We start from the raw sequence: 20,864 nt of genomic DNA on the forward strand, positions 1-20,864 counted from the left end.
ACTAATAAAGATCCAACATGAGCCCAAACTGGCCAAAACTGAACACATTTATCCAAAGCGACTCAAAGAAAGAATAAAAAATGGTCCTGAATGACAAAAAAAATGGACCAAAAATGAAAAGAATGATTTAAAAAAATACTCAGAAATTTGTCCAGAATTATTCAGAAATTGCTCAGAATGAAAAACAAATGGTGCAAAATGACAAAATGTCCAGCATAATTCAAAAATGGTCCTGAATGACCAGAAATGACTCAAACATTGTGCAAAATGACAAATAAAGGTTCAAAATGCTCTAAAATGAGTCCAAACTGGCTTCGAACTTCTCCATGTGTCCAAAATGAAAAAATTATCTCAATTGACTCAAAAAAATGTCTTGAATGACCAAAACCGACGTCCCAAAAATTACAAGAATGATTAAAGTGACTAAATTTATCCAAAATGGCGCAAAAATTTGTCGAGAATTATTCAGAAATTGTCCTCAATGACCAAAAATGCCACAAAATGAAAATTTGTCCAAAACAACTTAAAATCCATTCAGAAATTTGAAATATTTTGGTCCTAAATTGCAAAACATGAACTCAGGTTTCATCATTTTGTGTCTCGTTTTTGTTGTTTTGTCTCATTTTAGATCAGAAACCAGATTTAATCTTTAGACTGTGACAGCTGGATGGATTTAAACTGATTGTTCTTTGAGTTTTTGTTGTTTTATGTCTATTTTTCCCTTTTCTGTCTTTTTTTGTCTTGCTTGTCAAACCTTTTGCCCCTTTGTATTTGTTTTTGTTGTTTTGTCTCATTTTGGATCAAAAACCAGATTTATTCTTCAGACTGTGACACTTTTAATGGATGTTAAACTGATCTGGAGTCAGTTTTGATCAGAATTTAAACGTGTTTTCCAGCCCTGAGAGCTTCCTGTGTGTATCTGCTCTGAAGCTCTGAAGGCCGGCTTTGTGATCCGTCCATCAACCCCGACCTCCTCCTGCTGATTATAAATGTCGCCTTAACGTTTACACCTAAACAAGGATGGGAATCTCACATAATTTTATATTCCTGGAAGGCAGAGCTGCCAGAACCTGCTCTCAGATGTTTGTTGAAAAGGGAAAACACAGACTGTTTTGTGACTCAGCTGTGTGGTATTAACATGAGTTATGAGCAACGACTAGCGTGTCACATCCTGTTTGTTGCGTAACAATACGTCCAGGTTTAAAGGGCTTTTCTCTGATTATCTCTTTGTAATAATTGGAGTCATAAATGTGAGACTTCAGGGTGTGTTCATCTGCAGAAAACCGCAACAAGCAATAAAGTATTTATGGCTTTGGTCTGCACAGACTCAGAGTTACACACGTGGACAAAATTGTTGGTACCCCTCAGTTAAAGAAGGAAAAACCCACAATTCTCACTGAAATCACTTGAAACTCACAAAAGTAACAATAAATAAAAATTTATTGAAAATTAAATAATCAAAATCAGCCATCACTTTTGAATTGTTGATTAACATAATTATTTAAAAAAACAAACTAATGAAACAGGCCTGGACAAAAATGATGGTACCCATAACTTAATATTTTGTTGCACAACCTTTTGAGGCAATCACTGCAATTAAACGATTTCTGTATTTGTCAATGAGCGTTCTGCAGCTGTCAACAGGTATTTTGGCCCACTCCTCATGAGCAAACAGCTCCAGTTGTCTCAGGTTTGATGGGTGTCTTCTCCAAATGGCATGTTTCAGCTCCTTCCACATATGTTCAATGGGATTCAGATCTGGGCTCATAGAAGGCCACTTTAGAATAGTCCAACGCTTTTCTCTCAGCCATTCTTGGGTGTTTTTGGCTGTGTGTTTTGGATCGTTGTCCTGTTGGAAGACCCATGACCTGCGACTGAGACCAAGCTTTCTGACACTAGGCAGCACATTTCTCTCCAGAATGCCTTGATAGTCTTCAGATTTCATCATACCTTGCACACTTTCAAGACACCCTGTGCCAGATGCAGCAAAGCAGCCCCAAAACATTACTGAGCCTCCTCCATGTTTCACCGTAGGGACAGTGTTCTTTTCTTCGTATGCTTGGTTTTTGAGTCTATGAACATAGAGTTGATGTGCCTTACCAAAAAGCTCCAGTTTGGTCTCATCTGTCCAAAGGACATTCTCCCAGAAGCTTTGTGGCTTGTCAACATGCATTTTTGCAAATTCCAGTCTCACTTTTTTATGAGTTTTTTTCAGCAGTGGTGTCCTCCTTGGTCGTCTCCCATGAAGTCCACTTTGGCTCAAACAACGACGAATGGTGCGATCTGACACTGATGTACCTTGGCCTTGGAGTTCACCTTTAATTTCTTTGGAGGTTGCTCTGGGCTCTTTGGATACAATTCCAACGATCCGTCTCTTCAATTTGTCATCAATTTTCCTCTTGCGGCCACGTCCAGGGAGGTTGGCTACTGTCCCGTGGGTCTTGAACTTCTGAATAATATGAGCCACTGTTGTCACAGGAACTTCAAGCTGTTTAGAGATGGTCTTATAGCCTTTACCTTTAAGATGTTTGTCTATCATTTTTTTTCGGATGTCCTGGGACAATTCTCTCCTTCGCTTTCTGTTGTCCATGTTCAGTGTGGTACACACCTTTTCACCAAACAGCAGGGTGACTACTTGTCTCCCTTTAAATAGGCAGACTGACTGATTATGAGTTTGGAAACACCTGTGATGTCAATTAAATGACACACCTGAGTTAATCATGTCACTCTGGTCAAATAGTTTTCAATCTTTTATAGAGGTACCATCATTTTTGTCCAGGCCTGTTTCATTAGTTTGTTTTTTTAAATAATTATGTTAATCAACAATTCAAAAGTGATGGCTGTTTTTGATTATTTAATTTTCAATAAATTTTTATTTATTGTTACTTTTGTGAGTTTCAAGTGATTTCAGTGAGAATTGTGGGTTTTTCCTTCTTTAACTGAGGGGTACCAACAATTTTGTCCACGTGTGTAACAGTCATTTAACAGCTGATTTCTTTGCCAGAATGACAGAAATTAAGCCCCATTATCTAAATGCTTCCTCCAACAGTCGCCTGTATCTGTTAGCATCAGGAGAGAGATCGGTGTTTTTGGTTGTTCTGCATCCCCCTGTTGATCCCTCATACATCTACACAGGAAACACGACACTTTAGTTTCAGTAAAGAGCCCAAATTCTGCACATTTACAAGGTTCTCATCATGTTTACATGCTTTAATGTTTGAAAACAGACAGTTAGTACATCATGCTGGACGTCTTCTGTCTGAAACACTTTAAAATGTTTTAAAACTGCTCAATAAGGAAAATATATTTCTACAGCACCTTTCAAAAAGTGCTTTACAACAACAATAAAACCAAAATGATAAAGGTAATAAAGTGATAAAACAGCTGAAGTACAGTGGATTAAACACAATAAATAAATGAGGTAGAGACAACAAGGTTCTAGACCCGGTTAGAGGGACAACAAAGTTCTAGACCCGGTTAGAGGGACAACAAGGTTCTAGACCTGGTTAGAGGGACAACAAAGTTCTAGACCCGGTTAGAGGGACAACAAGGTTCTAGACCTGGTTAGAGGGACAACAAGGGGTTTGTGTTTGTCTGACCTGAGAGCTGTTTAGGACTTCAAGACTTAAGACCTTCATTCATTACGACAGACAGACAGACAGACAGACATGAAATCATTGTGATTTAAAGTGACTTTGACCACTAATATGAAAGCAGTTGTGTTAAACTACATCAGGTGTACAGAGATTCTACAATCAGTCCTGATCCAGACAGAGACTCTGACCAATCAGTGATGAGATGAACAATCTGATGGAGGACAAAAGAGTTCCTGAGGAGCAGGACAGAGTCCATCCATCCATCCATCTATCCATCTATCCATCATCCATCTATTCATCCATCCATCCATCATCCATCTATCCATCCATCCATTCATCTATTCATCCATCCATCATCCATGCATCCATCCATCCATTCATCTATTCATCCATCCATCCATCCATCCATCATCCATCTATCCATCCATCCATTCATCTATTCATCCATCTATCCATCCATCCATCCATCCATCATCCATCTATCCATCCATCTATCCATCCATCCATTCATCTATTCATCCATCCATCCATCCATCCATCCATCCATTCATCCATCATCCATCTATCCATCCATCCATTCATCTATCCATCCATCCATCCATCCATCCATCTATTCATCCATCCATCTATTCATCCATCCATCCATCCATCCATCTATCCATCTATCCATCCATCCATCCATCCATCCATCCATCTATCCATCCATCCATTCATCTATTCATCCATCCATCCATCCATCCATTCATCCATCATCCATCTATCCATCCATCCATCCATCCATCCATCCATCTATTCATCCATCCATCTATTCATCCATCCATCCATCCATCTATTCATCCATCCATCCATCCATCTATTCATCCATCCATCCATCCATCCATCCATCCATCTATTCATCCATCCATCCATCCATCCATCCATCCATCATCCATCATCCAGTAAAATCTCTGAAAATAAGTCATAATTTACACGTTTACTCTGGAAACAAAAACAGGTGAAAACCTTAAATAACGTCCACATCTGACTGTAAGATTAGATTGTTTTTATTGGACATAAAGCCACAACAAAATTGAATTTTACAGACATTTGCTACCATTCAGAAGAAAAATAGGCGTATTAAGGACTGAAGAAGTTTTTTTTGTCTGATTTCACAAATGTTCACATTTTTCTTCATTTACAGATAATATCTAATAAAATCACTGAAAAATGTTCATAATTCACATGTTAACTGTAAAAATAAGAAAGAATAACACATTAAAACTGTAAAGAACTTTCATATTTGACTGAAAATAACACTCATTTTATTGTAATTAAATTCAGAAAAAAATTAGATTATTTTACAGGAATTTGCTGTCACAAGAAAAATTATGAATATTAAAAACTGATTTTTTTTTTTTTTTTTACAGATTTTTCATTTATATGTTAACCATAAAAAGCCAAAACTGTAAATGACGTCCACATTTGACTGTAAAATTAGACTATTTTAATATATTTAGAAAATTAAACCACTGATAAAAACATTATGTGTATTAAGGACATTAAATCACAGATAATACTTTGTAAAAACACAAAAAAACAATATTAATTCACATTTTAACCATGAAAAACAGACCAAAACTGTAAATAACGTCCACATTAAAAATCAGTATTTTTACAACCGGACTGTATTTTTTCCTGGATTTAAATCAGCTGAAATATTGTTGTTTTCTGTAGAAGTTGTTGTTGTTTCACTTCTGGATGAAAGTTTATTTCACGGACAAAAGCAGACAGATCATTTTCTGGATTTTTCTTGGTAAATCGTGGATCACTGGAGCTCAGCGACGACGTTTGTTTCTTCATTTCTGCTTCTGGTTTCTACAGAGCTGGAAAGATGAGACAGAAAACAAGTCTGATAAAGACTAAAACAGCTTTTCTGTTTCTATGAAACATTTATTCTACGTACAGTGTTTTCTGTTTCTGTTAAACGTTTATTATACGTACTATTTTCTAGAGTAGAAGCAGGTGACAGAGATGAGAAGAACCATCACCAGCAGGTGGACGACAAGTCTGATGATCAAATCCATCAGAGGAGCTGAAAAACAGAAGAAAACACATTATTACTGACATTATTTTAGGATTAAACACATTATTGTTGCAGTTAAACGTGATAAGTAGCTTCACTTTTGGTTCCTGTCTTTGTGAAATAAGTAGGATTCAGAAAGTTGACAAACTTCAGTTTTAGCAGCCTCCTTGTGCAGCGATAAACTGCTCCCAGAGCTCCTGCTACACTTCAGACACAACCGTGACACACTCACACAAGTTAGCTTGTTTAGTCCACGTTTCCTCCCTTCAAACAACTTGTTTTCAGCAGTTTTTTTTTTTTACAGAATTTAAGACTAAATGAATCCATAAATGAATGCTCTTTCACCAACAAGCCTGTCTGTGTCTTTATAACGCTAAAACAAAGAATAAAATAACAGAAAACCTGTTAAATCTCTGCTCCTGACACTCGGCAGACTGTTTAGTCGTGGTTTTAATTTCAAAGTTGTGGGAAGAATTTTAACAAATCTACATTTGTTCTCCTTTAACCAGCAGTTTGTGGAATAAATATGATTCAAGTTGTAACTATAAACATGAAAAACTGACCTAATTCAATGATTAGCTCTAGAATTAGCCTCCTGGTGCAACAACAAACTGCTCTCAGAGCTCCTGCTACACTTCAAACGTAGCCATGACACACTCACACAAGTTAGCTTCATTTAGTCCAAAACAGACACTTTTTACTACAAAATACATCCTGAAATGAATCTACTTTAGCTGTCTAAGTAGCCTCCTGGTGCAGCGATAAACTGCTCCCAGAGCTCCTGCTACACTCTGAATGTGACCGTGACACACTGTTAGCTTGATTCTAGCTTGATTTAGTCCATCTTTTTACCTTTATCACTGCACTAGGAAGCTACTTTGAACAGAAAAGATTTTCTTTTTATATTAAAAACTAAAACAAGTTATTTGAAGTGAGTAAATGTGGACTAAATAAAGCTGCATGTATGGAGTTTGTCATGGTCACATTCAAAGTGTAGCAGGAGCTTTTGGAGCAGTTTATCGCTGCACAAGAGACTAATTCGACAGCTAGAGTTGATAAAATTGAGCTTTCTGAATCAGATTTCTTTCACAAACTGCTGTTAAAAGAGGAACAAGTACAGATTTGTAGAAAAAGCAGTCCAGGTTTGGCCTCTGCATGAATAAAATCACCACAGTGTCTGTCTTTGTACTGGAATTAAGACACCAATAAGCCTGAGGAGGTCTGTCTGAGCAGAAAGTAGAACTTCTGATCCCCTCCTGGACTCTGAAGCTACCTGAGGGGATGAGATAGATGGGCCGGCTGGTGGAGGAGAAGTTATGGGAGAAGACGTAGAGGTGGTAAATACAGGTGTACGTCCCTCTGTGGAGGCCTTCTGCTGCAGGAAACAGGAAAACGGCCGAATGTGTGACGGCTGGAAGGACGTAGTTGAGCGTTGAGCTGGAGGAGTTGAAGACGAGCTGGAAGGAACCTCCTGGATACTGAGGCCTGGTGGAGCAGATGATGCTGAAGTTGGAGCCCAAGAGGACCCTAACCTTCTGCTGCTGGACTTCAAGACGGGACGAAGACACGGAGATGTTTGGTTGAACCAGCAGATCTGGAAACACAGAGGTTCCTTAATCTACACTGTAAAAAATCAGCTGTTTTAACTGTTATTTGGTGAAGAATTACTGTTATTTAAATTACATTTTGAATTTAGATTTCTTAATGTATTTTAAAACTCTAACATGTTTTGTTACAGATATTTACTGTTGGTGGAAGAAAAACTCTGATAAAATGTTTTTTTAAACTGCTACTTTACAGATTTTCAGAGTTTTATTAAATTAAAGATAATTTCCAGTCAAACAGTAAAAACTAACTCATGATGGTCATCTGAATAAATAATGTCTCCATGGTGGATCTTTGTGGCTGCTGCAGCTGCACACTGAGGGAAAGAAGGAACCAAGAAGCAGAATTTGTGCTCCTTAGTTCATCTTTCAGAGGAAACACCTGAAGCTGTTGTTACCTGAACAGATCACCTGCAGACTATCGGAGTCTCTGGCCTCATCGCTCAGAACCAGACAGTCCTGAAGGGAAAGAGTCGACTGGAAGCAGGAGGACTGGATAATCCACATGGGTCTCTTTGATCCAATTTCCTCTAAATCTGTAGTCACGATAGAACCACATCCGAGCTGAGAACACACTGATGATGCTGCTGATGTCCAGTTCTGGTTCCAGTACCAGTCGATGTCCACCACAGGCCTCCAGTCTTCATGGACCTTCATCTGCAGCTCACCTGCACAGGTGCTTCTGTTTCCCACCAGCCTCACTTGGTCTGGAGCTGAGAGGAGACAGGAGCAGCTCTGAGAAGGTTCTACTGATGTGTTCTGAACAACGTTTTCTCTCAGTTCCCAGAATGTTCTTCTGAAAAGTAGAAGAACTAAAGATGTCTTGGTGAGAACATTGTTAGACTGAACGTTCTCCAAACGTTGTGGAAACGTTTGACAGATTCTAGAACATGTTCCCTCAACAACATCTTCAGAACGTCTTCAGAAAACGTTCCTGCATCCTGACATCAACACCTCAGACAACAGACAGTCTTTGCAGACAGAACGTTCCACCTTTGTGGAAACATCTTTTAAAGAACGTTCTGTCGTCTGAGGTGGTAACACCTTAAAAACATTTTCTGAATGTTTCATTGAAAACATCATTTGTTATCATCAGTGTTTGAAAGAAGAACGTTCCCTCAACATACAAGCTAAACCTTCCTCCTTTAATAATGTCACATTACAGGAACATTTTATGAACATCATCTGAGGCCTGGAGAACATCTGGAAAACGTTTTGAATATTGGTTTGAGAACCTGATCTGAGTTTCTGACAACATCCTCTGAATGCTGCATTCAGACTTTTTGTTCTTTACAGGAACATCACTGTAAACTTTCTGAGAACATTCTCTGAACATTTGATGAGTTTTTTCTTCATAAAATCATGAACACTTGTGGGTAACGTTCTCCAACGCTGTGGGAACGTTACCTGCTGTCTGGGAGTGATTCCAGCTGCAGCTTTACCTGAGCAGGTGAGTGTGACGGTGGTTCCAGGTGAGCAGGTGTCTCTATCTGAGCGCTCACAGTGCAGCAGAGCAGACTCATGGCCTCCACACCGGAACTCTGGGATCCACTCTGGAGCTTCTCCATAGAGTTCCTCCTTAAACCCTGAAGGAGAACCACAGCCCAGCTCCCTGCAGACCACCTCAGCATCCTGCAGGTCAAATCCATCTGAACACACTGAGGACCACACCTGGTTCCTCTTCACCTGCAGTCTACCTGAACACCGATGAGTCCCGCCCACCAGCCTCACAGAGTCTGCAGGAGGAGATAGAAGATCAGAAGGTTCAACATTTGGACAAATTACATCCAAACTACTGATTCTGCTCCACCAAGACTTCTATGACAGCATCATGATGTGAAGCATGGTGGTGGCAGCATCATGATGTTCCTCAGCAGCAGGTCCTGGAAGGCTTGTAAAGGGAGAGGGTAAATGAATGCAGCAAAGTCTAGAGAAATCCTGGAGGACAACCTGATGCAGTCTGAAGACAACTGAGACTTGGAGAAGATCAGTTTTCCATCCAGACCATGGGTCGAAGCAAACAGACAAAGATAGTGGTGCAACAGATCATCGTTGATCCGTGATCGGTACGGATCACGGATCAATCTCCACGGTTCAGAACGCACGTGGTCTGAGGATTGGTTGATGAAAAAAGTTGGACGTGGTCACGTGGAGAGCGCATGTTTGATCCACACTTGTTGAGTGCAGTGGTAGTCATGGCTAGCGGAGGAGCAGAGGAACTTGAAAAACCTTCTGCATCATTTAAGTTGCCCCTAAAGGAGCATTTTGGCTTCCCTGTAAAATACAGTGATGATGGAAGAAAGGTGGTGGACTAAACTATAACGGTGTGTAGGCACTGTGGCAGAGAAAGCCGTATGAGAGGAAACACATCGAGCATGACCACCCATATGAAGCGACATCACCTGGATGTGTCAGTGACAGGAGCCAAGACGAAGGCTGCTCAACAACCGCTGATCACCGCGACATTGAAACAGCTGATCCAAGAACTGATCCGATCCGTGACTCAAAACCGTGGTACGATCCAAACCGTGAGTTTTTTAATCCATTGCACCCCGAGTCAAAGATACTCGGAAACGGTTTAAAGACAACAAGAAGGAAGTTCTGGAGTCCAGACCTGAATCCAACTAAGGATTAGAGTCTGGACCTGAAAAGTTCTGTTCTCTCAGGATCCCTGTGGAACCTGACATTTATGTCTAATGGAATATATTGCTGCTGTGATTATTGGTGTTACCTGAGCAGGTGACTTCCAAGCTGTCAGAGATCTGTTCATGATTCACTGTCAGACAGTCCTTCAGAGCAGAATGAAGGCAGTAGGGGTAGATCCACCAAGCATCTTCTTGTGGATATTCTGGTCTGTTTACTGCTGAGAGTGCAGGACCACAGTCCAGCTGTCCACAGATCAGAGCCGCCAAGTTCAGGTTCCAGTCGGGGTTTGGGATTTTCATCGCTCTCCAGACTCCATCATGTTTCATCTCCAGTCTACCAGCACAACGGCTAGCTCCTCCCTCCAACCGAACATCATCAGGGTCTGGACAGAAAGGGACTGATTACAGAAAGTGACTGAAAAAGAAGAAAAACTGAAATGAAGGCTGCAGCTTTACCTGAGCAGGTGAGTGTGACGGTGGTTCCAGGTGAGCAGGTGTCTCTATCTGAGCGCTCACAGTGCAGCAGAGCAGACTCATGGCCTCCACACCGGAACTCTGGGATCCACTCTGTAGCTTCTCCATAGAGTTCCTCCTTAAACCCTGAAGGAGAACCACAGCCCAGCTCCCTGCAGACCACCTCAGCATCCTGCAGGTCAAATCCATCTGAACACACTGAGGACCACACCTGGTTCCTCTTCACCTGCAGTCTACCTGAACACCGATGAGTCCTGTCCTCCAGCCTCACAAAGTCTGCAGGAGGAGATAGAAGATCAGAAGGTTCAACATTTGGAGAAATTACATCCAAACTACTGATTCTGCTCCAAAACATCAGTGCTCAGTGCTGATTCACACGGTAAAAATTACAGCATTTTAACAGTTTTTCAGTAAAATCTTTTTAAAAAACCATTTTCCCTGTTTGTTAAAATTCCAGATAAAATCTCATAAAGTCACAAAATAAAAGGATTCATTTACATGTTGACTGTTCAGGTGTTTAATGCAGGAAGAAGTGTTTTCTAGACGTGGAGAGTCTCAAAGTTTAGATGTAAAAAAGAAAAAGTTTTCTGGATACTTAAAGTCCTTCACTTGGGGCAGAACCTCCTCCAACCTGGAGGGAACAATCCACCAGTTTCCAGCTGAGAACCATGATGAAGACTTGGAGGAGCTGACTCACATCCCAGTCGCTTCACATTCAGCTGCAAACTGCTCCAGAGCTGCTGAAGGTCTGATGAACCAACAGAACCACATCATCTACATAAAGCAGAGACGTGATCCTGAGGTCCCCAAACCGGACACCCTCCTCACCCCAGCTGGACCTTGAGATCCACTTCATGAAGACCACAAACAGGATCAGAGACAAGGACAGCCCTGGTGGAGTCCAACATCCAGGTACCTGTCTGCTGTTTTTCATTAGACCCGTATACCAACCAGGCCTGAAAGTCCTCCTTCAGCCTGGTGGTCTCCTTCACCGTTGGTGTCCACCAGCAGGTTTTACGGTTGGAACCACAACAGACACCAGAGACCTTCTGGCCACAGCTCCTAACAGCTGTTTCTACAATGGAGGTTCTGAACATGGTCCACTCAGATTCCTCGTCCTAAATTTGACCTGGGATGAAGGAGAAACTCTTCTGGAGGTGGGAGTTGAAAACTCTCTGGACCAGGACCTCCAGCAGACGTTCCCAGTTCACTACAGGTTTGGGTTTACCAGGTCTGTCTGGATGTCTTCTCCACCATCACTGACAGCTCTGCTCCTCTCTTCATCCAAGTATCTGAGACATTCAGCTGCAGTTCTGAAGACACGACTCCAGAGTCCATCATCAACCTTTGGTCTGAGGTGTTCTGGTAGCAGCTACACTGATGAGTCATCTTATGCTCAAACATGGTGTGTGTTATGGACAATCCATAACTAGCACAGAAGTCCAACAACAGAACCTCACTCAGGTCAACATCAGGCTGTTCCTCCCAATCACCTCCTCAGAGTGTCTCCATCATGACCGACACGAGAGGTTGAAGTCCTCCAGGAGAACTTTGGAGTCTCCAGGTGGAACCCCTTCCAGGAACCACCCAGAGACTCCAAGAAGGTCGAGTATTCTGAGCTGCTGTTTGGTGCATCAACACCAACAACAGTCAGTTTTCCCTCCACAACATCCAGCAGCAGAGAGTCGACCTTCTGGTTCTCCAGGTAGAACTCCACAAAGAGACTCTCAGTGGAGGGTTTGTGAGGATCTCCACACCCACCCAGTGCCTCTCATCCTGGACAACTCCATAAAAAGAGAGTCCGACCCCTCTCCAGGAGTCTGGTTCCAGAACTGTGTGGAGGTGAACCCAACTATATCTATCCGGTACCGTTTGGAGTTGTTTACCACAAAAGGGAACTTAAAGACTAAGGTGCTCATTACATTGGTATGTCTTATTCTGCACAAGCAACTCAGTGCTGTTGATTTTGGGGTGCAGAGCTGAGGAGCTCCATTTGAGGGTGGTCTTGTTTTTGAGTAGGAGTCTTCAAACACGACCCAGATGTTGTAATCCTATCCTTTACCAGAAGGTATAAAAGCGACCTGACTTCTTTGTTCTGGGTGAGATTCCCAGTTGGCTCCGGAACTCTCCTCAGGCAAACCATGGGGCCTGATCAATGCTGTCCTTATTTTATAATAAAATCACATTATATTACAGCAACGGTGTCACCGGACGTTTTATTCAATACCTGCACATCTAAGAGAAACCACGACAATGGTTTTACCTGAGCAGGTGATCTCTATGACACCAGAGGAGGTTTGATGTTTATAATGAGATGAGGCAGTGCTGAGAGGTTCGAATCCCCAGGTGCGTTTTGAACCCGTCTCTCGTCTCCTGGTTGAAAGTGGAGATCCACAGTCCAGGTCTCTGCACACCATCCTGGCCAACCTCAGGTTCCAGTACGGATAGTCCACTGGTCTCCATTCGTCCCATTCTCTCCCCTCCAGTGTGCCGTCACACCGACCGGATCCTTCAACCAACCGATACCAACCTGGATCTGGGTGGAAACAGCAGCACAGGATAAACAAACACAACCAGGATTTTAAGTTCAAACTGTGCTGCTGGAGATGTTTCCTCCTACCTGAGCAGGTGAGTGTGACGGTGGTTCCAGGTGAGCAGGTGTCTCTATCTGAGCGCTCACAGTGCAGCAGAGCAGACTCATGGCCTCCACACCGGAACTCTGGGATCCACTCTGGAGCTTCTCCATAGAGTTCCTCCTTAAACCCTGAAGGAGAACCACAGCCCAGCTCCCTGCAGACCACCTCAGCATCCTGCAGGTCAAATCCATCTGAACACACTGAGGACCACACCTGGTTCCTCTTCACCTGCAGTCTACCTGAACACCGGTCAGTCCCGTTCTCCAGCCTCACAGAGTCTGCAGGAGGAGACAGAAGATCAGAAGGTTCAACATTTGGACAAATTCCATCATTACAACATTCCTGTGTCGGAGCTGATTCACACTGTAAAAAATTACAGCATTTCAACAGTTTTTATCGGAACATTTTTGGAATAATTTATTCATATTTTTCAGTTTTTCCTGCCGTGACGTTTGAGGAAACACTGATCAACACTTTTTTAAATCATTTCCTGATGTGTCTGAATATTATGATTTTATTTTTTATAAATTTTCTCTTATCTGCTAAATTATAAATAATATACTGCAAATTAAAAAACAGAGAAAATATTAGCTTGGGTGTTGACTGTAAACAAACAAAAAAATTTAAGCAATTTGTTGTGGTCTGTATCCAAATCTTAGGACGCTAGAAAGCAAATCTCGTTCCGAAATTGTGCGATATGTTTTGGCGCGAGCGATCGTACAATTTCGCAAGCTATCGTGCGATTTCAGAACGAGATTTGCTTTCTAGCGTCCTGAGATCTGGTTACAGACCACAACAAAGAGCGATCGCCAGGTAATGTGGAGGTTTTCGTTCACTTCTCATCTCTTGTATGTTGTGGGACATTCGCTGAGACTATCCGAGCCGGTCAGTGTGGGGAAAAAAGCACGTTAGGGCAGACTTTGACGCGGGGGGGGGCAAGTTGCCCCATAGTTTTCGCCAGTGGCGGTTTTTCACGGAGGCCAAGGGAAGCCTGGCTTCCCCAAAAAATATCCAAGAAAGAAAAAATTTAAATAATCTTCACCACTATGTATTTTATGTTTTATATTTTTTGTCATTCCTTGTTGTCAAAACACTACATCAGGCATTTCTGCTTTGTGAGGAGCAAAACAGCGCCCCTCTTGTCAAGCTCTTTTTGTGCATTACACTACGTCTCTCATGCCCTCTGCGCTGTCTGTCTGTTCAGAGGCCAGCTTCGCCTTGCCTCCCTTAGAGAAAAAACTGCCCGTATTAGCCAATCAGATTGAAGCAAGGCTCATCGCTTAATGGTCGATGCATCATTTAAAAAAAACATAAGGGAGGCCAGATCAAATCTGGCTTCCAACCAATCACAAACTGTGATGAACAATACCCACACTAATGCAGCTGTCCCGCCAGGCGCCAGCAAGCCCACACAGCAAGTATAGCCATCAAGCTAGCCAGAGAACGGATGGTGACAGGGACCTTGAGTTTCTTGTAAAAAATGACTTCACAAAACTTCCTTTTGAAGTTCAACTACAAGTCAAAAGGGATGGTAGGCCAACTCCAAAGCTCAATCTAACTAAGTGTAGAGCTAATGGAAAAGCTCGCTCTTTTTGTGAAGCTAACTATGCCAGAAACGAGTGGCTAACGGGAAGTACCAAGCTTAACAGGCTTTTCTGCTGGCCATGTCTCCTATTTGACCGGTCTACCGGCTCCCTGAAAAACCCCTGGAGCACTTAACCTCTTTTTTTTTCACTGAAATGAATGAGAAGTCATTAGAATAAAGGTACTGTAACAGTAGGCTGATTTGTTTACATGAAAATAACAGTTAAAACACCGAATCTAATTTGTTGTTCACACTGGCTTCCTCGGTAATTTTGGTCACAGGCTGCCACTGCTTTTTGCTAGCTGAACTGCTAAGCTGCCTGCCTGGCTAAATACTGGAGCTATGTCGAAAATTCATTTCTCCATCACTCACATGTATGAAATGACATATGAAAACAGACCCCAGGTTGAAAAAAACTGAAGTTCCCCTTTAAGTATCCGTCCTGCTGCTGCAGCAGGGTGGCTGCGGAGCACACAGCCGGTGATAGTGACAGAGGAAGGGAAGAGAAGTACTTCATCTCGTGAATCTTGACAAAATTTGGGAAATACCTGAATGTATTTATTTCCTCAAATTGTTCTTTGACCTTACTGGTCATTTTTAACCGGGCTGATACCATTTTAACATGAACTATGCTTTTTTTATACCAGGTTCAAGAATATGATTGCCGAACAGGCCATGAAAGAGAGGCAGGTGACCAGAGAGGGAGAAGCACAGTCGCAGATGAGGAGAGAGAGAGAGGAGGTGACAGAGGAAGTGCAACAGTTGAGCAAGAGAGAGGAGGAGGAGGAGGTGACAGAGGAAGTCCAGGTGATGGAGGATCATCAGGTGACCAAAGAGAGGGAGAGAGAGCACAGGGAAAGGCAGCACAGGATGCACAAATGACCAGGTAACATACCTTAGCCCTTGTACTGTGTCAGCTTTCTCTATACATGCTCCACGCCAGGGTTGGTTTTGCCTTAAATCAGCTGTAAATTACACTTAAAACAATTATCTATCATGCAGTTTTTCCCTTATCTATTGTTACCTTGTCAGGCTTCATTATCCATGAATTACTGGTTTTAGTATATTTTGGTGTGGGCCTTTGGGCCTTTCTTTGTCTGTATACCCCTTAAATTCAATTTAAAAAATGTGAAATGAACTTGAAGAGAATCGTGTAAATAAATAAGAGGTTGTATTGTTACCTCATTATTACTGGGAGGTGTTAGAACGTATATTGTAAAACTATATGTATATACATTTTTCTATTCTAGTGTTACAAACTATAGTAATATCTGTGGTGTGAAGGGTTAATTTCAACCATATATTTACTTAAAGAAAAAGGCAAAACAGTATTTTTGTAGAGCAAGAACTTTATATGCATGACTATTTCTGAACATTTATATGTTAATTTTCACAGATGCACCATGATTTCAGTTTTGGCTCTAATTATTGCTAAATAATCTTATTTTGATAACTTCGGCCATAACAAAACACTATTTCAAACAGAGCACTTACAATTTAATGTTAATTACATGTTAATGTTTAATGTATTTTTCTTTCTTGTTTAATTTGTTTAAATCGAGTTTGCGGACAAAATCAAAAAGCCTTGATGCAATAAACAAATATTTAGTAGTTTTTTGATGCATTTAAAACCTGAAACGGGTCAGTAACAACCCTAACACAAGAGGAAGGTTAAAAAAGTAAACGATTCAATAAATACCAATAAACAGGCACAGAGTTTAACCCCCACAATGGAAGACCCAAAGTTACGCCCTTGTTTGTCATGTATTTTTCTACTGAGTCAAATCCAGTCAACTTCAGTTTGATTAATATTATCTCAAGTAAACAATAAAAGTTTTCTGAAAATTTATCAAAACGGAGTTATCTGTTTTTGCAAATGAACTCTTCAATTCTACATTTTTGTAAATAATCTGCAAATAATGTTGACAACAAAATAAGTATATTGGCAAAAAAAGCATTTATTCTTTTACAGCTTTTGACTGTAAAATTCCACTGTTGTTACGGTATTTAATTTATCCAATAAAAACATAAGTTTACTGGTATTTGTCATGATTATTATTATTATTATTATTCTTAGTGGTGGTTCCTCCTCACCTGAGCAGGTAATCTCCACTCTGAAGGGGGGCCGTTCTGGAGTTCCTTCAGCTCTGGACTCCTCTCTGGTGACCAAGTCTTGTGGAGGTTCCTGGTCCAGAGTTCTCCTGAGTGAAACCACAGAACCACAGCTGATCCTCCTGCAGACCTGATCTGCTGCCGTCAGGTTCCAGTCCAGGTTCTGGTCCCTCACTGGTTCCCAGTCCGACTGACGCTGCTGCTCCAGTCTGCCAGAACAGGGACTCGGACCTCCGACCAGCCGGACCTCAGCAGGACTCGCTGATGGGACAGGAAGTGGAGGCTTTCAAAATAAGACTCCCAGGAATTTATCAAAACAATGAAAATCAGTAAAATAGCAGCGATCAGCCCTAAAATACAAACTTTGATTCAAATAATGACAAAGATCAGGAAAATAATTAGATTTATTGCTATATATCTAAATAGAGTTCAAAAGAACATGAAGAACTTTAGTTTTCTTCTTTTTACAGTCAACATCTAAGTGCATATATCTGTATTTATGTATTTTAGGGCTGGGACTTTAACGTGTTCATTCACATCAATCAACTGCAGAAAAAAGCAGAAAAAATAACCCTTTTCATCACACCTTTGTCAGTTCCCTAATTTCTGTCACACCAGTAACTCTGATGAACACTTCAGTCCAGTAGGTGGCGCTAATGAACCTAAAATCTGTTTCCAGTGAAGAAGATCCACAGGAGTGACGTCAGCACATAATAAAGCTTAATGAAGAGTGAAGGAAGACGAGACGCATTGAGCTTGGTGGGCGCAAAGTTTTCTTTGAAAAAAACGTCCAGATGGCAGCTTGGATAAAAGCTGGTTGAGTGCAAACTGTGCAACAAAGTTTTCTGATCACCTCAGAGTAAAACATGCTGCAGAATGCCTGATTCCAGAGCATTTTCTATTCAGCTCCATTTTTGTGTGTTTTTTCATAAATAGACATTTTAACAGCAAATTGGTGAAGAAAAAGTCACTAGAATGCATTAAATTAACAGTTTGATGCCAAAATTCCAACAGAACCTGCAGCCGTGTGTAGTTTTTTCATAAATAAAGACGTTTTAACACCAAATTTGCACAGAAAATGAACAAATTAGTGCATAAAAATGACCCAGAATGCATTAAATTAATTGTTTGACGCTGAGATTTCCTCCCACAGCTGCAGCCTTGAACACACCAGTGAGCTTTTCTTTCTGTATTCTGTGTTCCTTTCAGTATTTGTGGTGGATGCATCAGTTCAGAGCTTGGAGAATCAAAGTGTAAACGTGTCCGTCAGTAAATAAGGTCCTACCTGAGCTGCACAAACCCACAAACAGCGTCAGAGCTCTGAGGTCCATGTCGGCGGCTGCAGACTGAACTTATTTCCTCCTTTAACGTCTTTATCAGACCAGAGTGGGTTCAGCCTCCTGCTGCTGCTTTAAGGAAACATTTTACAGCAAAGATCCTGCAGAAACCACAAACAAACACTGAAGGTCTTCATTTCAGAAAAAAATTATAAAAAACAACAACTTAAAGAGTGAAATCTGGCAGAAAATGAGGCTAAAAAATATTTAAATAGCTTTAAATAATGAATCAAATATCTGTAAAATCATTATTTTTATGAACTGATTACTATTTGTAAAAATAAATATTGCAAGTTTTTCAAAAATAGAAAAAAATCTGTAAAATATTTAGATTATTTCATTTTAAAATCATAAATATTTTCTTTTCTTAAATATTGACAAATATCTGCAAAATATATATTTTATTTATTTAGATATATTTATTTAGATATATTTTAATTATTTATCTATATTTTTTATTTATTGTTAATTATCTGTAAAAAAAATTCTTACCAAAATGACTCAATACTCTAAATTTATTTTGTATTTTTATGGAACCAACCAATTTCAAGTTTTTAACGGCTTGCTTAGGATTCGTTTAGTATTTTGGTTGTGACTGTAACTTGAAGACCTAAGAGTGATTCTTAAAGCAGTATTACACAAATGCATGGGATGTCCCAAAACGTTTTCACAGAACTGTATGTTACCTTTACAAAGTCAGCAAAATACCAGTTTATAGAATTATTTATGGTCAACCACACATGTCAAATTATTGCAGGTATCTGTGAAATGATGACGTTTGCTGATTTAAATCCAGTAAAATAGGTGATTTCATGGTGAAACTTTGCACTCTCTGCTGTCATTTTACTAATATTTTAGATAGAAATGATCAAAACAGGGAACATCTGTAAAATAAGACTAAAAAAATGCAGCTGAAACTGTTCAAATCCTACATTTTGTGCAGTGTTGAAGGACAGTAAAGCTTCAGATGTCCTCGGTGCTGCTGCAGAGCTAAAAGCTGAGAAGAGGAAATCATCTTATCAGGTAGAATTTCCTGAAGATAGAGATCAGAAATACAGATTAAAACACGACAATCAGCAGAAACATCAAACATTTGGTCCACACACCTAAACATGGCTGCACAGTTGGTAACTATTAGAATAATTCATGGATTTCAGCATTTTTAAATCATAAAAAGTCTAAATTCTGTGACTGTAGCTTCTTAAATGTGAATATTTTCTGATTTCTTTCCTCCTCTGTGACACTAAACTCAACATCTTTGGACAAAACACACTTTTGTCATCTTGGACTTCAGGAAATTCAGATTTTTCACCCTTTTCACATATTTTATAAACCAAACAGCTGACTGATGAAGACTCACACACAAAATGACTAAAACAAGACACAGAACAACAGAAAGATGGCCTCCAGCTCAGTCCTCTGTTTGCTTTTACAACCAACAACTGCATAGTTTTCTGCTCCTACAGACTTTAAAATCTACAATGAAGAAAGAATTCTGCTTCTGAAAATAAACCTCCTCCTCTCTGCTGCTCTACCTATTAGGAGAACTATCCAACTAGCCTCAGTCTAGACCTCTGCTAGCTCTAGCCTGGACCTCTGCTGCTCTACCTGTTAGCAGAGCTATACAACTAGCTTTAGCCTGGACCTCTGCTAGCTTCAGTCTGGACCTCTGCTAGCTTTAATCTGGACCTCTGCTAGCTTCAGCCTGGACCTCTGCTAACTGGACCTCTGCTAGCTTTAGAGTGGACCTCTGCTAGCTTTAGTCTGGACCTCTGCTAGCTTTAGAGTGGACCTCTGCTAGCTTTAGAGTGGACCTCTGCTAGCTTTAGTCTGGACCTCTGCTAGCTTTAGTCTGGACCTCTGCTAGCTCTAGCCTGGACCTCTGCTAGCTTTAGTCTGGACCTCTGCTAGCTCTAGCCTGGACCTCTGCTAGCTTTAGTCTGGACCTCTGCTAGCTTCAGCCTGGACCTCTGCTAGCTGGACCTTTGCTAGCTTTAGTCTGGACCTCTGCTAGCTTTAGTTTGGACCTCTGCTAGCTCTAGCCTGGACCTCTGCTAGCTCTAGCGTGGACCTCTGCTAGCTTTAGTCTGGACCTCTGCTAGCTTTAGCCTGGACCTCTGCTAGCTTCAGCGTGGACCTCTGCTAGCTCTAGCCTGGACCTCTGCTAGCTCTAGCGTGGACCTCTGCTAGCTTTAGTCTGGACCTCTGCTAGCTTTAGCCTGGACCTCTGCTAGCTCTAGCCTGGACCTCTGCTGCTCTACCTGTTAGCAGAGCTATCCAACTAACCTCAGGCCGTTTCTCAATTCTAAAAACGCAAATCTCTACTAGCGTACTTGGCGAGAGCGGACTTGTGGAACCACGAGAACGCATCGAGGCTGAAGTCCATTTGGAGCACGAGCATACCTGAGGATGTCTCCGCCTAGGTTCATCCATTGACAGTCTCTGGGTTCATCTGCTCCCGTTATTTTTACCGTGAAAAATAACGAAATGGAACAGAAATAATAACACAGCCCTGCATGTTCACATTCTAATATTAAAACAGTTACTGTGTGTATATATATATCTATACATCTTTGTAAGATCGTTATAAATCTTTTTTTTAATGTTTTAGAGCCTCTGTTTTATTGGCAGCTGTAGTTTGTGATGAACTGAACCGTCTCATTGTCAGTTCTATCAGTGGATCCACAAAAACGTTCCAGAAACTGATTGCTGAAAAAATATTAAACCTTCACGAGGACATTTCATGAACAGGGATGGATGGTTTACAGTTTTATTATTCACATTAATAAAATACATTAGTCTACATTCCACAT

The 20,864-nt window shown here is 40.9% G+C and overlaps 1 protein-coding gene across 4 annotated transcripts; it reads right to left on the reverse strand.

Moving 5' to 3' along the window:
• Positions 1–4,621: 4,621 nt before the first annotated feature.
• On the reverse strand, positions 4,622–19,090 carry LOC127536777 (scavenger receptor cysteine-rich type 1 protein M130-like). 4 transcript variants are annotated; one of them, XM_051958018.1, is made up of 12 exons: positions 18,984–19,090; positions 18,000–18,152; positions 16,697–16,945; positions 13,002–13,295; positions 12,645–12,917; positions 10,364–10,657; positions 9,994–10,290; positions 8,705–8,998; positions 7,661–7,975; positions 6,932–7,252; positions 5,577–5,667; positions 4,622–5,458 (listed from the first exon to the last, which is right to left on the reverse strand). In XM_051958018.1, exons 2-12 carry the CDS (start codon positions 18,043–18,045, stop codon positions 5,401–5,403), a joined length of 2,532 nt encoding a protein of 843 aa, XP_051813978.1. In that variant the 5' UTR covers positions 18,046–18,152; positions 18,984–19,090; the 3' UTR covers positions 4,622–5,400. The 4 variants fall into 4 exon arrangements, with proteins under 4 accessions (XP_051813978.1, XP_051813977.1, XP_051813979.1 ...); XM_051958017.1 differs by having other exon boundaries at positions 16,697–16,975; positions 18,984–19,087; XM_051958019.1 differs by lacking the exon at positions 5,577–5,667 and having other exon boundaries at positions 16,697–16,975; positions 18,984–19,081.
• Between the last annotated feature and the right edge of the window lie 1,774 nt (positions 19,091–20,864).

The sequence above is a fragment of the Acanthochromis polyacanthus genome, chromosome 13 (genome assembly GCF_021347895.1).
Source record: "Acanthochromis polyacanthus isolate Apoly-LR-REF ecotype Palm Island chromosome 13, KAUST_Apoly_ChrSc, whole genome shotgun sequence".
NCBI classification, from domain to species: domain Eukaryota; kingdom Metazoa; phylum Chordata; class Actinopteri; family Pomacentridae; genus Acanthochromis; species Acanthochromis polyacanthus.

Excerpts from the sequence above, each read along its gene's own strand:
- LOC127536777 (XM_051958017.1), bottom strand. The coding sequence starts at position 18,045 with ATGGACCTCAGAGCTCTGACGCTGTTTGTGGGTTTGTGCAGCTCAG. Across the intron at positions 8,999-9,993 it reads CTTGGAAGTCACCTGCTCAG|ACTCTGTGAGGCTGGTGGGC; the intron begins GTAACACCAATA and ends CTCCTCCTGCAG. Across the intron at positions 7,253-7,660 it reads TCTGCAGGTGATCTGTTCAG|ATCTGCTGGTTCAACCAAAC; the intron begins GTAACAACAGCT and ends CTGTGTTTCCAG.